General features: G+C 60.1%; 1 protein-coding gene across 1 annotated transcript in view; it reads right to left on the reverse strand.

Moving 5' to 3' along the window:
* Positions 1 to 15,069, reverse strand: part of KMT2D (lysine methyltransferase 2D) — a 41,577-nt gene that overhangs the window by 10,896 nt on the left and 15,612 nt on the right. The window contains exons 16-40 of the mRNA XM_080810253.1: positions 14,541 to 14,722; positions 14,202 to 14,366; positions 14,001 to 14,110; positions 13,850 to 13,897; positions 12,979 to 13,200; positions 12,609 to 12,728; positions 12,415 to 12,519; positions 12,060 to 12,190; positions 11,830 to 11,977; positions 11,567 to 11,632; positions 11,296 to 11,406; positions 10,956 to 11,093; positions 10,767 to 10,851; positions 10,281 to 10,522; positions 10,112 to 10,185; positions 9,852 to 9,902; positions 7,917 to 9,722; positions 7,621 to 7,803; positions 7,404 to 7,540; positions 5,311 to 7,187; positions 3,817 to 3,940; positions 3,582 to 3,666; positions 3,409 to 3,475; positions 3,066 to 3,298; positions 14 to 2,911 (exon numbers count right to left, since the gene is read on the reverse strand). Coding sequence (XP_080666379.1) covers positions 14 to 2,911; positions 3,066 to 3,298; positions 3,409 to 3,475; positions 3,582 to 3,666; positions 3,817 to 3,940; positions 5,311 to 7,187; positions 7,404 to 7,540; positions 7,621 to 7,803; positions 7,917 to 9,722; positions 9,852 to 9,902; positions 10,112 to 10,185; positions 10,281 to 10,522; positions 10,767 to 10,851; positions 10,956 to 11,093; positions 11,296 to 11,406; positions 11,567 to 11,632; positions 11,830 to 11,977; positions 12,060 to 12,190; positions 12,415 to 12,519; positions 12,609 to 12,728; positions 12,979 to 13,200; positions 13,850 to 13,897; positions 14,001 to 14,110; positions 14,202 to 14,366; positions 14,541 to 14,722 — 9,408 coding nt within the window. The remainder of the gene's footprint in view (positions 1 to 13; positions 2,912 to 3,065; positions 3,299 to 3,408; positions 3,476 to 3,581; positions 3,667 to 3,816; positions 3,941 to 5,310; positions 7,188 to 7,403; positions 7,541 to 7,620; positions 7,804 to 7,916; positions 9,723 to 9,851; positions 9,903 to 10,111; positions 10,186 to 10,280; positions 10,523 to 10,766; positions 10,852 to 10,955; positions 11,094 to 11,295; positions 11,407 to 11,566; positions 11,633 to 11,829; positions 11,978 to 12,059; positions 12,191 to 12,414; positions 12,520 to 12,608; positions 12,729 to 12,978; positions 13,201 to 13,849; positions 13,898 to 14,000; positions 14,111 to 14,201; positions 14,367 to 14,540; positions 14,723 to 15,069) is intronic.

Genomic DNA, 15,069 nt, shown 5'->3' on the forward strand with positions numbered 1-15,069 from the left:
CTAGAGCACTCACCTCTTTGTTGCTGGGGGTACCCTGTAGTTTCTGCTCCAGCCCAGCCAGCTTGCTGTCAATGTGCCCGTTGATCTCAGCTCGCAGCCCCTCGGGCCCCCGCCCAGTGCTGAGTTGCACATTCTTTGCGCGTAGAAGCTTCTGCAAGAGCAGATGCCCGGCCTCTGAGCGGGGGCCTGCCAGCAGGAGGTGGTTGCTGGTACCTGGTGCCCCTATTGGCTCCCCGTTGGCCTCCCTCTTCACCGCCTGGGCTCCCAGGGCACATGGCTCCTCCCGAGGTTCCTGCTTGATGCTGAGATGGGGTGGCTCAGGCACTGCCTGCCCATTCACCTGCTCCAGATGCCCAGGTACCAGGCTGCTCTGATCTGACTTCTGGGCTTCCACTAGGCTGTCTGGGGGGTCCCAAGGTCCCAGCCCCTTGCCAAAGAAGGTATCCGCAAGCTGGGCAGCAGCAGGTGAGACCCTCCCAGGAGGCAGCTCCAAGGATGGCCCCTGGGGTTTTGGGGTCCCTGGGTGGGTGGGGGGGAGCTGGGCCTCAGAGGGGAGCTGGGATGGGACCAGAGGGCTGGCTCCGGGGGGCTGTGAGGAAGGTCTCTTTGGCTCTTGGGGGCTGGATGGCGGAGGTGTGGGATGGACAGGGCCGAGGACCGGTCCTGCGGCTAAGGCTCCTTGTGGGGCAGGGAGCCGGGGTGGGCCCTGAGGTCGAAGCCCCGCCCCTAACTCCTGGAGAGGGCCTGTCTGGGATCCAGAGAAGCCCCCAAGTTGGGGCTGGCGGCCCAGGAGGCCCTGGAGGGGAGAGGGCTGGACCCCAGGCTCCTGGTAGGGTGGGGCCTGGCGCACCGCCTGACTCTGCTGCAGCTGCCGCTGCACGAGGAGTGCCTGTAGCTGCTGCTGCTGCTGTGGGCTCAAGTGCCGCAGCTGGGGGTTTTTGGCCAGGACCCCTTGGAGCTGCGCTCGAAGCTGCCCCATTGTTGGCATAACTCCAGGCCCGGGCAGGCCCGGCCCCGGCGGGAGGCCAGATCCTGCTTTGGCAGGCTGTGGCCCTGCGTTATTTTGCACGGGCCGCTCTAGTCCAAGGGGCTGTTGGGAGCCCAGAAGGTTCTGGGTCATGGTCCCAGGCTGCTCCCCTAAAGGAACAGAGGACTGGGCCAGCAGATGGGGCATGGATGAGGCCTCCGAGGATGAGCTGCTGCCTGCTGGCCCATGGCTTCCCACACCTGCTGTATGGAGCAAGTTAACTTGCTGCTGCTGTGGGCCCTGGAGCCTCAGGGGTGGCTGCAACTGAGCAGGGCCAGGCTGTGGCTGGGCCTGTGGCGGGATAAGCAGGAGCTGCGAGTCCCCGGACAGCGAGGGCTTCACCTCCCCAGGTTCGGTGGCCGCCGACTCGGGAACAGCCCCTAGGACTAGCGGCGCCCCCGGATGTGTGGATGGCCCCTCCGTGGCCTCTGGAGGAACAGCCGTGTCTACCATGCTCTGCTCCTTGCCCGTCAGGACGGCAGCACCCAGGGCTCCGGGGCTAGAAAAGTGTTGTGTAGGCTTGGCGGGCATGCCGGGGCCAAGGGGCACCTGCTGCTGCGGCGGCGGCGGCTGCGGCGGAGACAGTAAAGTTCGACTCTGGTTCAAGAGGCCCATCTGCTGCTGCTGCTGCTGCAATTGTTGGAGCTGCTGCTGCTGCTGTTGGAGCTGCTGCTGCTGCTGTTGAAGCTGCTGCTGTTGGTGCTGCTGCTGCTGGAGCTGTTGCTGCTGCTGCTGTTGAAGCTGCTGCTGTTGGTGTTGGTGTTGGTGCTGCTGCTGCTGCTGCTGCTGTTGGAGCTGCTGCTGTTGAAGCTGCTGCTGTTGGTGCTGCTGCTGCTGCTGCTGCTGCTGCTGCTGTTGGAGCTGCTGCTGCTGCTGTTGGAGCTGCTGCTGCTGCTGCTGTTGGAGTTGCTGCTGCTGCTGTTGGAGTTGCTGCTGCTGCTGCTGCAAGGTGGCCATGGGCTGAGTGCTGAGTTTGGGCTGCCCACCATGTGTAATCAGGCCCTGCTGCAGATGGGAAAGGCCCGCCATGGATCCCTGCTGTTGGTGCTGCTGTTGCTGCTGCTGGGCTGTGACCAGCCGGTGTCCCATAAGGCCCTGACCCTGCTGTGCCAGCTGGGGGGAACTCAGCACCCGGGACTGGGTCAGAAGCACCTGTCTGTGAGGACCCTGGGGGCCCAAAGCTCCAGGGTGCTGCTGTTGCTGCTGCAACACTGCCACCTGGGCAGGGCCCAGCATGCCCTGGGGCCCCTGGGGTGGTTGTGGGGACAGTTGCTGGACCAAGAGGCCCGGATGGCTGCTGGGAGGCAGAAGCCCCTGGGGCTTGGGACCCAGAGCTTGGTTTGCCTGTACGCCCAGGCTCTGCTGCTGTTGCTGCTGGACCGCCACCTGTCCTAGGAGGTGCTGCTGCTGCTGCTGCTGTTGCTGCTGCTGCAGTTTCTGGGCTAGCTGCATGCGTTGCTGCTGCAGCTGCAGCTGCCTTTCCTGGAGAAGTCTCGAATCGGGTCCTAGGCCTCGAAGAGCCAGGTTGCCAGGGAAGAAGCCCCCTGAGGGGCCAGGCAGGGGCCCAGCCCCACCAGAATGTTGCTGTTGCTGGGCCAGAGAGGTGTTGAGGAAAGGGCCACCAGGCTGTCCGGGGAGTGTCATGCCCCCTGGGGGCAGGCGAAGACCTGCAGATTGCCCTCCCGGAGGCCCCTGTGGCGGCTGCAGCCCGTGGCCCGGGAGCAGCTGGCCGGGGAGCTTGGTGAGGAGCCGGGGACTCTGGGAAGGGCTCAGGGCCAGCACAGCTGAGTGCTGCTGCTGCTGCTGCTGCTGCTGCTGCTGCTGCTGCTGTTTACTCCGGTATTCTGCCATGAGGTTGGTGTGCTCCTTCTGCTGCTTCCGGACCTAACACAGGAGAGTCGGGGCTCAGCCTGGAGCCTGCCCACCCCATGCCCTCCCTCTTCCTGGGCTCCTAGTTACCAGGCTGAAGTCTGCTTTCCCTACCTGATCCAGTTGTTTCTGGATCTTGCTCTACCAGGCTGAAGTCTGCTTTCCCTACCTGATCCAGTTGTTTCTGGATCTTGCTCTGCTGCTCTGTAACCAGCTTGAGCTTCTCAGCATCAGCCTCCGGGAACTCACGGCCGGCCTTTTTCGCAGTGCGCTGCTTGGCGCACAGAGCCTTCCGGGACTTGCGGTGCACACCAATCTGCTCCTCTAGCACCTTCAGCTGCATCTGTAGGAGCTGCTGGGTATGAAACAGCCACTCCTCATACTGCCGCTGGTCAGCTTCATCTGGGACGGGAAACAGGATGTCAGGACCCACAAAAGGGAGATTAGAGTCCCTCCTCCAACAGCTGCCCCAAGCCACTCCCTTGCACACTCCTCCCCATCCCCATACTCACTGATCACTCCCTGGGCAAAAGTGGGTGGGTTGGGACGAGGCTGGGAGGGGTCACCAGCACTCCGCTCCTGTGGTGAGAGAGACCGCTAAAGGGTCATTGTCACAAATCAAGCCCTAAGAAGAGTGGCCCAATTGTGGAAGACACACATTCCTACTCCCACCCTGATCACTTACCTGGCCACTCCCAGCTGCCACATGATTCTGCAGATCACTGCCAGTGCCCCCTGAGAGCCTCTGGGCTAGAAGGGACACTTGTTGCCTGGAGTCCGCCAAAACAGAGGGGATGTGTAGGTCATGGGGAAAGTTGAAAGACAAAGAGGTGGGACAAGTAGGGAGGGGGACCAGGAAGGAGAGGGGAAAGACTGTTGAAAGGAAAAATGCCAACCACCCCCCACCTCCCAAGTCTTACCTATTCATACCAGGTGCCACTCCAATGCTGCCCTGAGCCATCACCTTCTTGATGCCCTTCAAAGCCACCATCTTGGCCTTTGCAATGGGATCAATTATATCTTCTGCTGCAAATTTGTCCAGATCTGGAAAGAAGAGAGCCAAGTAAGCTGGACACTGGATTCAATACTCCACTCTACGTCTGCTGTGCCTTCCAACACCGTGACCTCCACCGAGCCAAGGAGAACAAAGGAATGGCAAAAAAGTGGTGGAAAGACCAGTAAGGAGCCAGGCAGCATGGGTGACTCAGCTTTACTATTCACAAGACACGTGGCCCTGTTTTCACTTGCACAGTGCTAAGAAGAGATACTCAGCAAATATCTGTGGGGCCAACACATCAATGTCACTTGATTTCTCTGACCCTCAGCTTCCTCCTCTGACAGAGCTCATGATTCCCTACTCTGCCTACCTCATGGAACTACTGAATCAAACATGACCAAGACTATGAATGCACTCTACGCCCTAGAAAACATTCTTCAAAGGCAACTACTGCAGTCCCAGAACCCAAGATATGGGCACTGTGCCAAAGCCCTAGATGCCAGAGCTGTTTTGGGCACGACATGCATCACCTCCAGCCCACTTTCTTGCCTGTTCAGGATACTGGGTAAAAAAGGAGGAATAAGCAACCACCCAAAACTTAAAATCTTCCTAAAACCCTGCACATGTGTATTTCTCCACTACTCACAAAACCACCTCTCCATTTTTTAAAGGATCAACCAAACTCCCTCTCCTCGTATTTTGAGGCAATAAAAAAGTTAAGAGGATCAGAAAGCCAAGACTCAGAACTCTCACTCTGTCAGTTGTACGATCTGGGCAAGACAATTAACCTCCACGCCTGCATCCCTTTCTATAACTGAAGACAACAGCAGTACCTATTTAATGAATTTGCTGTGACTCAATCAGATAATGGGCACAAAGTACTTGGCACACTGTTTAGCAAACAAGAATTCAATAAATGCTATTGTAACTTGAGATATCCCACAATCTGGCCTCCCTCTCACATCTCCAAAATCAGGGTAGTGCCCACTCACCTCCCGCCACAGAGTCCACTCCGGCCTAGCCACTCCACTGCTGTCTCCAAAGGTACCCGCCAGCTCCCCACCAGCAGCCTCACACAAGCGCTTGCACCTACCCGGACTGCTCTGCCCCACACCACGTCTCTCCAGCTCCTCACCTCCTGGTCTCGCCACAGCTACGAAGCCTTCGCTAATCAAGCTCCGCACACTCATTCCATTCACTCCAACATCTGAATGCCTGCTATACGCCAAGCGCTGTCCCTCCCTTCGCAAAAGCTACACCACCTCTGCCTGCACTGTTAGCATGGCATTTAGCCCGTGCTCTGCGTGCCCCGCTTCCCTTAGCTGGGGATTATCTTAGGTCTCCAGCTTCGGTGTTCACTTGGTGGTAGCAGTGATCAGCCCTGAGGAACTAAGCCAGTGGCCCTGGCTGAAGTTACCTGTATCCGGGAAGAAGCTGTTAGCCAGCTGCTGCTGCATGGCCAGCTGCTGAGGTTTCATGCACATGGAAGGTGGCATGGTACCCATGGGCTTCTGTGCCAGCACTGGCTGGGAGCTCTGCTGGGGCACCAAGCCTGCCTGCCCCCCGTGCTGCCCACTTAGCATATGCCCTTGATTGGACACCATGGCCATGGATGGGGCCAGGCGCTGCTGTAGGGCATGTGCTGGTGGCTGGGTGGGCATCAGGGGTTGGGCCAAGCCTGGCTGTCGGGAACCTCCAAGTCCTAGGGCAAGCTGTTGCTGGGGCCCAGCCAAACTGGGAGAAGAGCCCTCGTGTGGCAAAGACATGGCCTGGGCAGGGCCTGGTGTGGACAGCAAGGAGTGCTGTTGCTGCTGTTGCTGGGCAGGCTGCAGCTGTGCTGAAAGCTGCTGCTTCTTCTGCAGCTCCTTCTTCTCATGCTCCAGCAGGTCCTCGATGAGCAGAGGTAACTCACTGGCTACAAGGGAGCTCTCCATCTTGTCCAGTTCATCCCCAGATGCTGCATGGCCACTGGGCAATGTCAAGGCCTCACTTTCTAGCTCAAACTTTTCCAGCAGGGAGGACCCCCCTGGGCCACTCAGCGGGCTGGGGGTCAGTAGGTGAGCTGGTGGTCCTCCTGTGGCCCCAAAGGGACCCTTCTCAGTTGTGTGCCCACTGCTGGAAAAGGGTCCTGTGCCCATCCGGGTGTCCCGGATGCCCATCACGCTCTGTGCTGGCTTCAGCCCTAGGCCCAGGGAGGTGGTGGCAGGTGCTGACTCTACCTTGGGGGCGGTAATGGCGAACTGGCAAGGGGAAGGGTGGCGCCCACCTTCCTCCACCTTGGGCTTCACCTCAGGAAGCCCTGATGCCAGACGGGGCTCACAAGCATCAGCAGCAGGGGGAGGGCGCTCCTCAGGGCCCAAGGGTACTGGCTCCACCCCTCGTAGCAGGGCCTCCCGCTCAGCCTTCTCATTGGCCGACTCCACCAGCCTTAGGTGCTCATTGAAGATGTCCTTCTTGTCCCCCGTGTCCAGCTCAGGATCAGTATAGGCCAGCAGATCAAACTCATCCCCGTTGAGCAGGTCATCCAGGTGGGGGTCATTGGTCTCCAGGTTTTCCAGGGTGCCCAGCTCATCATCTCCCTTGGCCACATCCACACCCAGGCCCAGGTGAGCAAGCTCCTCATCATCCTCTAGGGCCTTGTGGGCATCAAAGTCATCGTCCAGCTCGGGATCCTCGCAGGGTAACTTCCCAGCTTCCAGGGCCAGAGGAGGAGGGCGGCCAAGCTCAGTGCTGGAGGGGGGGCGGCTAACCAGCTCCAAGCCAGTGGGCAGGGAGGGACCTTTGGTGTGGGGCATTGGATGGAGACTGTTGCTCAGTTCAGGAGCCGGAGGAACTGAGGGTTTCTGTGGGGGAAGGCCAGATACTGCTAGGCCTCGAAGCCCTTCTGGAGCCATTCGGTGGGAGTCCTCATTTACTGGGTAAAAACGGGGTCTCTGAGGGGGGCCCTGACCAGGAAACGGAGCCCCCCCGGGTCCTAGTCCTTTCTGTACATTGTGCCTCAACTCAATGAACTGGGCCGGGCCAGCTGGACCAGGTACTGGCTCCCCAGGGCCAGGCAGGCGGGTGGGAATCCCCGCCAAGGAGGAACCTAGGGCTTGGCGGCCAAGTTCAGGCCCAGGAGTTGATGGAAAGCGAGTAGACATGGCAAGTCGCATGGAGGTGGCTGCTGTTGCCTGCTGCTGCTGCTGCTGCTGCTGCCACAGTTGCTGCTGCTGCTGCTGCTGCTGCTGTAAGGGCAGGGACCCAGGGTAGGGTGCTCGCTGATAGAAGGCTTGGGAGCCTCCCACCAGTTGCCTGGAAGAACATGCAGTAGTCAGTACGACGAAATCAGGACGATGAGCTAGAACACGGGCAGCGGGGAAGGATGGAGTTGCCGCAGTCAGAGGGAACGGGGAAGAAGAGTAAGTGACATCGGACGAGGGTCGGCCACGGGAAAACCAGGGGCAGCACATTGTGGCGGTGAAGTCTGTTCCCTTGCTTTACCCCGAGGGAACCCCCTTGGAGCCTCACCGGTTGTTCACATCCATAGAAGAAGGGGTGGCTGGTGGAGGGGGCCGGGAAAGCCGGTCGTCGCTGGGGAAAGCCCCTGGCCCCAGGATGGAACCACCCAACTTGCTTGGGGGGAGCCCCACAAGGTTACTCTTGTCCTAGGAGAGACAAAAGTAAATGAGGGTGGCCACCTTCAGCACCTGGGATGCCCCCCCCAACCCTTTGCCACTCTACCTACCTGGGTCCCCGTGAAGGGGGTCTGGCCACGACTCAGCTGCTCAAAGGCAGGGCTGCTGGGCTCAGCACCCCAGCTGCCCGGGGGCCCTACCACTCCTGCAGCTGCCGCAGCTGTCTCCTTCTCCTGCCGCAGGGTGTTGCGCTGGATCTGCTGCCGAATCAGCAGCTCCCGGAGTCGCTGACGCTGTGTGGAGGACAGACAAGCGGGGTCAGTCCATTCTACTCCAATCACAGGGCTGGCATAGGGACAGCAGAGGGATGGGGGCGTGGGGGGTTCGCTCCCAGATGTCCACCCACCTGCCGCTGCTTCTCCAGTTCTGTTTGGCTGAGGCTGGACATGCCCGGGTCCTGGGTACCTGGAAGTTCGGGTGCCGCCAAAGAGCTGCCCATTCCAGCCCCTGGGTCTTCTCGCTTATCGACTGGCGAGGTGATGCCTGCCCGCTGTGAGGCTCCATGGGACAGGTAGGGGAGGGATCCATCGGGTGCAGGCGGCGGTAGGACTGATGGGGGGCGTAGTGGGGACAGCCCGTAGCCCTCTCCTGTGGACCCGCTGCTGGATCCCAGGGGGCTGCCCGATGGGTGGAAGTTCCCTGTGGCTACTGCGTAGTTTGTGCTTTGAGGCTTGCCCAAGGTAGGGCCGGGCCCAAAATGGCTGTTGATCCCATGGGGTGGAGGGAGACCAGGCTGAGGCACAGGGGGCTTTAGGGAAGGCTCCCCTACTGCCTGAGGGAAAGTGAAACGCATGGGAGAGGGAGTGCCCACAAAAGCACCCGTCCCAGGGGACCGGGCGAAATTAGGCGGCTGCCCACTTGGGACCTTAGCATGGAGCTCACCTGCCGGCCCTGAGGGCAGGGCTGCTGGGAAGCCCCCAGCCCCCAGAGGAGTGTGGGCTAGAGGACCAGCCTTAAAGGCAACTTCAGGGGGCTGGGGTCGGGGTGGCTTATGCAAGGGGGCAAATGGGTCACGGGACTGAGGGCGTGAGGGTGGACGGGAATAGGGATCAGGGGACTGGAAGCGAGGGGTAACGGGGGATGGGCAAAAAGCCTCGGCAGACAAAGGACGGGGTGTTAATGGGGACTGGGAGCTGGACTGGGACTGGGGACTGGCGGGCACTCGGGAGAAAGGGTCTGAGGGCAATGAGCGAGGGGGCAGGCCACAGCAGCTCTCAGGGGGTTGGGGCCGAGGTGTCAATGGGGGCTGGGCATAAGGGTCAGGATAGGGGCCAGGGCGAAAGATGTCCGAGTGGCTGGGGGAAGAAGGGGCCAAAGCCTGGGCAGGGGGTGGCTCCTGGGGCCTTAGGCCCAAGCCCGGGCTCTGGGGCTCTACCTGAGATGCCCGAGGGGTCAGGGGGGCTTTGAAGACATCAGGTGCCTTTAACTCCAGGCTGCCCAGGTGGGGGCCTGAGGAAGGTGAGTCAACAAAGCCTAGGTTTGGGGGCCCATAGCTAGGAGAGGATGCCCCGAGCTCTTCCTTCTTCACCTCTAGGGCCTTCCGAGACTCCCCAAAAGGCGGGGGCGATAGCAGGGGCTCGGTAGCCTTGCCTCCCCCTATCCCTGGGCTCTCAGGCACAGCCAGGTTGTCCAGTGAGGGGCAGCGGGGCTTTAGAAAGGGGTCAGGTGTGGAGGGCTGGTGTCGGGGGGTGCCAGGTGGGGTAGTGTGGAATTCCCCTGGCTGGCCAGTCCCAGGACGAGACGAGGCGCCCAGCGTCAGGGGCTGCGCGGGGGCCCCAGTCGGACTAGGATAAGGAGGATAGGTAGGTGGTGCCGTGGGGAAGCGGGGCTCCAGAGCGTAGGCGGGGGCCAGTCCAAAGGGGTCCTGCGAAGGCACTTGGGCGGGCACCTGGGGTGGGAGCTTGAGGAAGAGCTCACCGGGCGAGTCGGGGCCGGGCACTGTGCCCGCTGGCGGCTTCAGGAACCCATCCGCAGAGGTAGACAAGCCGGCGGGGGTTGTGGGGCTGCCAATGAAAATGGTGGGGGCAGCAGCAGGGGGCGGACTGCCCAGTGCCCCTGGCTGGGGGGGAATGCGGAGATGTAGGGCCGGTCGGTCAGTCTTACGGGCCATGTCGCCCACCTTGGTCTGCTTGTTGATCTGGCTCTCAGCCTGCTACAGGGGGAGACCAGGCACAGAGCAGTCAGGCTGCTGGGGCAGGCGCTATGTCCCCCATACCCTCCGAGAGGCCCCCAGCTATAGGACGTGGATGGCACCGCCCAGCCCAGCCCAGCACCCACTCACCTTTTGCACCTTGTTGATGCGGTGAGCCGCCCGGTTATCTTTGGCCTTTTGCTGAGGGAGACAGAACACAATCTTAGGCCTACCAGGGCTCAGTTTCATGCCCTGCACCCATTCCTCATGTCCCTCACTCCCTACCCAGAAGGGGATCCCTTCTGGCCCAGTCACTTTGGGAGTGGGGAATGGCAAGAATTGAGGTGAATTTCCCCAAGACACCCCCGAGCCCCAGTTCCCACCCTGACCCAGGCTCCCTTCCATCTAACCAGGTAGGGGGCTTTGTCAGCAGCTGGAACTTTCCTCCAGAGCTTCATGATTTGTTTGCAACGGCTAGACCAGTCTGAAGGGCAGAAGTATCTCATTAGAGGAGACCTGGCAGGTGACCCCTGTGCCCACATTACCAGGTGGTTTCCCCTGCCCCCATCCCATGGGTACCTGGGTAATCCTGCTTGAGGTTGGGAAAGTTAATGTTGGCATAGAGCACAGGCGAGATGGTGGAGAGCTGGCCCAACTCCTCATCCTTCTCCCAGCGCTGAAGGCTCCGCTGGTTATAGGAGAGCCCGTCGCCCTCACCCTCCGTGGTAGGGGTGGTGGGGGTGGAGGGCGTGGTGCCCCCCGAGCCTGTCCAGGGGCTGTCTGGCTCACCGGGTTCCGGGCTAAAGAAGCCCCCGCGCTCCCTGGGGCGCAGGGGCAGAGAGTCACAGAGGGCAGGGATGCCAAACCCCACACCCAGACAAACTGCCTAGAGCCCCCAGGCCACTGCCCTGCCCCTCCCCCGTCCAGAAGGGTCACTAACTAAGAGCAGAGGGAAATGTTGCTACAGCAGCATGGAGAAGTCCAAGGTCCCCTCCCTAGGCATGGCCCCAGTGGGAGGGAAGGGACAACAGGGACTGCCTACTGAGGTTAAGCACAGATACCAACCTAGAATCCAGGAATGGGGACTGGCAGAGGCCCGGGTAGGAGTCCATTGGGCTGCTGGAGGGGAGACTGCCCAAAGGGAGTCCACCTACAAGAGGCACAGGATCAGAGAAAGGGAGGAAGAGGCCCATCCTGGGGCAAGCTTGCCCAAACCTGGCCACCCAGTCTTCACGCCACTCCCACCCACATCACCTTGAAGGAAGGGTCTCTGCAGCGGTGTCCGGCTGCCGTCCGGGCCAGGGGTCCCGCAACCCAAGTGCTGCTCTCGTTCAGAACCCAGAACATCCTTGAAGAGCTGCTGCAGGTCCTTGGATTCCATCTTGGGCAGTTCTGTGGGGGGATTGATGAAGGATGCCACTGAGGAAGACTAAGAATCTGAGGGGACACCATGGGGCTACAAAAGGCCATGGTCAGGGAAGGTGCCCAGGACTCCCCACCAAAGAAGGTGTGCAGATGGCAGTCCCACAGGTAGGACCTTGTCCTTCTCCCACAGAGGACCCTTACCCATGAAGAGAGCGGGCCACAGCCTCACCTTCCGTGGGAATCCTATCTAAGTCAGAGCTGAGCATCCCTTCACCTGGAGTGCCTGGCTTCTCAGGGTCACTGGGTACTGGGGATGCCTTGACACCTCCATCCTCAGGTCCTGCAATTGCCAGGACAAACCCATCAGCCAAGGACAGTGCAGAGGCCCCAGCCTGGCCACCCTGAACCACAGAGGGCGGGACACGGCTGCCAGCCTCCAACCCAGGTGGTGCTCAGTGGCAAAACCAAGACAAGGACACAGTCCTCCCAACATCTCTCACCTGGTGTATCAGCCTTGCCCTCAGGGCCACGGGATTCTTCATCTGCAACATCTGGGCCGTCATCTCCTATGAACAACAGACCCCACTCCAGTCAGAGATGCCCCACACCTGATGCCCAGAATGGGCCTCCAGCTCCACATGCCAGGGCCTAGGCCCACCCTCAATTTCAGGAGATAAGCCTGTGCCCTAGCAGATTCCCTCACCAGCTCCCAAGCACAGGGAAGTGGGATCCCTTCAGACCACCTCGCCCCCACGTGACTGACCTTTCTGTGAGGTAGGGAGCTCCTTCCTATCTGAGCCTCCATCCCCCTTGGCTTTGGGGGTTCCTAGTCCAAAACTTGGCCGGCCCACCCCAACTGCAAAAAGGGCCTTTCGGCTCAGGTCCAGCAGCTCCTTCCCAAAGAAAGCTTCCTGCAGGAGAAGTAAGAGAAACAAGCTTCTTCACGGTCTGCAGGGCGGGTGCTCCCCTTCCCCCACGGAGCCTCAGACCCACCTGCAGATAAGCAGGAAACATGTCTTCTAGTTTGCTCTTCTTGCGCCCTCGCCGCTGCTGCTTCTTCTTCTCATCCCCATCAGCTAAGTTCTGGTCCACGGGGCCCTCGATAGGCAAGTCTACAGGCATCACTGGGAATAGAAGGGGCGGTGTCATCCCCTCTCAGGGGATGAGGCATGTTGCTCCTCACTTGGCTGAGGGATGCTCTCTGCCTACTCTCTCCCCAATGGAGTTGAGCCCACCAACCTCTCGGCCCTTCATGAGCCCTCACCCCCTGGGCCTCCCTGGCAGCGGCCCCTAGTCCCTGTGATCCCCACCTTCTCCCAGACCCCACTGGAGCCCTCACCCGTCTCACCCTCGTCGGGCTGCCCATCCCCACTCAACACCTCCGCCTGTGCAGCAGGCCCCTTTTTCACACGTGTGTGAGATTTCCGCTGTCGCACCATGAAACCGCCGATGCCTGTGAGGAGGCAGAGCAGAGACTGAGAAGCTGCGGGGGTCCTGGTAAGCTCTCTCTCCCCACGCACCTTCCCCATCCCAGGGCCTCACCGGGCCGATAGGGTTTGCGTTTGCGTTTCTTGCTTTCCTCGGTCTCCTCTCTGCCCGGCTCCACATCAGGGCTGATGGGGCCCTCCAGCTTCATTTCGCATTCCATGTGCTCCACGCCACCTGTGGTTGGGGACGAAAGAGAGAGAGACGGAGGGAGAGAGAGAGAGAGAGGAAGATCAGAGGCATGGACACTTAACTCTGTCATCCTGCCATCCAAGGACACAGAGCCCGGGCCTTGCCACAGAGCCACCTGGCAAGACCAACAGTCGCTTGAGGGGGACCGGGAGTAGCAATGCTGCCCCACCCAACATCCCACTCTCCCAGGCATGTTCCTGCTCCTTAGCCACTCCCTGGGATCCCCCACCCTGACCTTCACCCTTCAGCAGCTCATCAGTGTCCAGGTCCCCATCCTTCTTGTCATCAGGGACGAGAGCATCCGAGGGCTCAGAGCCCTCCAGCCCTGCCTCGCCTGGAAGGCCAAGCCGTCCTCGTCGCTGGCGCCGCTTGTGCAGAGGGGACATGGTCAGGTTACGCAGCACGGCCATGCCCGTTTCGGTCAGCCACACACCCTCGAAGCGGAAGTACTGAGGCTCTGCACAAAGGGGAAGAGCGCATCACCCCTGGATGGAGGCCCCAGAGAAACCAGAACTCCCAGTTCCAGCCTAAGTCCCCAGCTGGGACAAAAGCAGCTAAAGACAGACCAAAACCAACACTGGGGTGTGAGGGCTGGAGAGACAGGCCACCAACGGGTGCCAGCTGTGGCCCGAGTTCTCCATCAGTGACCCAGAAGGGTTCACAGGCTACTACAGAAGCCTGACTTTGCTCATGACTAACACTAGTTCACCAGTATATTCTCTAGCAGCCTGGGCCTGCGGAATGCCAGCACATGGGGCCCTGGATGCCAGGAGCAGTGCCCGCATTATGACAGAGGAGGAGATGGCCCTGGCCTCCTTCCTGGAGAAGAACAAGTCGTGTTCTGTGCTCTCTGGAGAAGAGATTCTGGCAGTGCAAAGGCCATGTTGCCTAGTGGAATGAACTCTGCCTGGGAAAACGGAAGCCTTGGTTCTCGTCCTAAGTTAACCACTAACCTACTGGGTTGACCTTGGGCAGGCCACTCAACCTCCGAGGATCTTAGTTTCCTCCTCTGAAAATGAGGAGATGAAGCTGGGGGGAGGTGGGAGCCAGACCAGACAGTGTCTGGGTCTCCTCAGGCCTTGGCACTTGGGATTTCTGGGACTCACCTGGCTCTTTCACCTTCATAGGCACCAACTCTGGGGGGGCAACAGGTGCTGTGGAAGAGACAGGCAAACCAAGGCCGCTTGAGGCCCTGCCCCAAAGCGAGGCAGCCCTGCCCTGACCTCTTTGCCCCTCTCCCCAGCACCTGGCACTCACCAGCAGGCTTTACCACGTAGGGCTGGCAGGAGACACAGTCAAAGCCCTCGTCAGCGGCCTGCTCCACATCGTCTTCCGTGAAGAGGCTCTCGCAGCCAGCATGCATCCACCTGTAGGAAAGGAGACAAGAAGCAATAAATGTAGACAGCGCAAGGAGGAGAACAGGGAGAAGGCCTCTATGAGGCAAGGGGGCACCCTCACCGTTCACAGTGGCGGCACTGGATGAGCAGGTCCTCTTCCACATATGGTGCGTGACAGATAGGGCAGGTCACCAGGCTGGCACAGGGCCCGCAGTGTGTGTAACTGTTCTGCCATTCACAGTGGAAGCCAGGGGAGGCAGCCCCACACTGCATACAGGACACACACCTGGCGGTAGCAGACACACAGACCTTCAGCGCCTAAGCTGCCCAAGGCAACCAGAGGCACCGAAGCAATCAGCCCCCAGCTTTCTACACCCAGGCTCTGTCATGTTAGCAACATCCCAGCCCTCCAGCATCTCCGGCCCCGGCCCCGGCTCCTCAAGAGCCCAGGCCTCCTTACCACTTGCACTTCCAGCCACCCTTGGGTACGGTGAGCAGTGGCGGGTCCAAGCAGTATGTGTGGTAGCTAATGTCACAGTCATCACAGAGCAGGAGGCGTGAGGGGTCCGAAGCTTGGCCACACACCTCACACACGATGCACTCCACACAACGCCAGCCCTTCAGCAGCATCACCTTGGTGATCTAGTGTACGATACAGCAACTCCTCAGAGTAGGACATACAAGACAGGGCAGACTGCTCAGGGCGGGTGGGACTTGCCATGGGAGGGCTGAAGGACCTCAGGGCTCATCTCAGCACAGGAAGGCCATGCCGAGCATACTCATCCCCAAAAGCAGTGGTTCTAAACTTAGGCTCCTGGGGATTGCCACCGATCAGAGAACAGCCTCACCCAGCCATTGCCTCATGACCATCTCTCACTAGCCAACTCTCCAGAAAAACAGAAAGACTGTGGGTAGAATCAGGTTGTATTTCCCCCAATTTTTCTTAAACATTTAGAACCTACCACTGTTAAAAGTTAATGAATGTTAGC

The sequence above is a fragment of the Martes martes genome (assembly GCF_963455335.1).
Source record: "Martes martes genome assembly, chromosome: 8".
Classification (NCBI taxonomy): Eukaryota; Metazoa; Chordata; class Mammalia; order Carnivora; family Mustelidae; genus Martes; species Martes martes.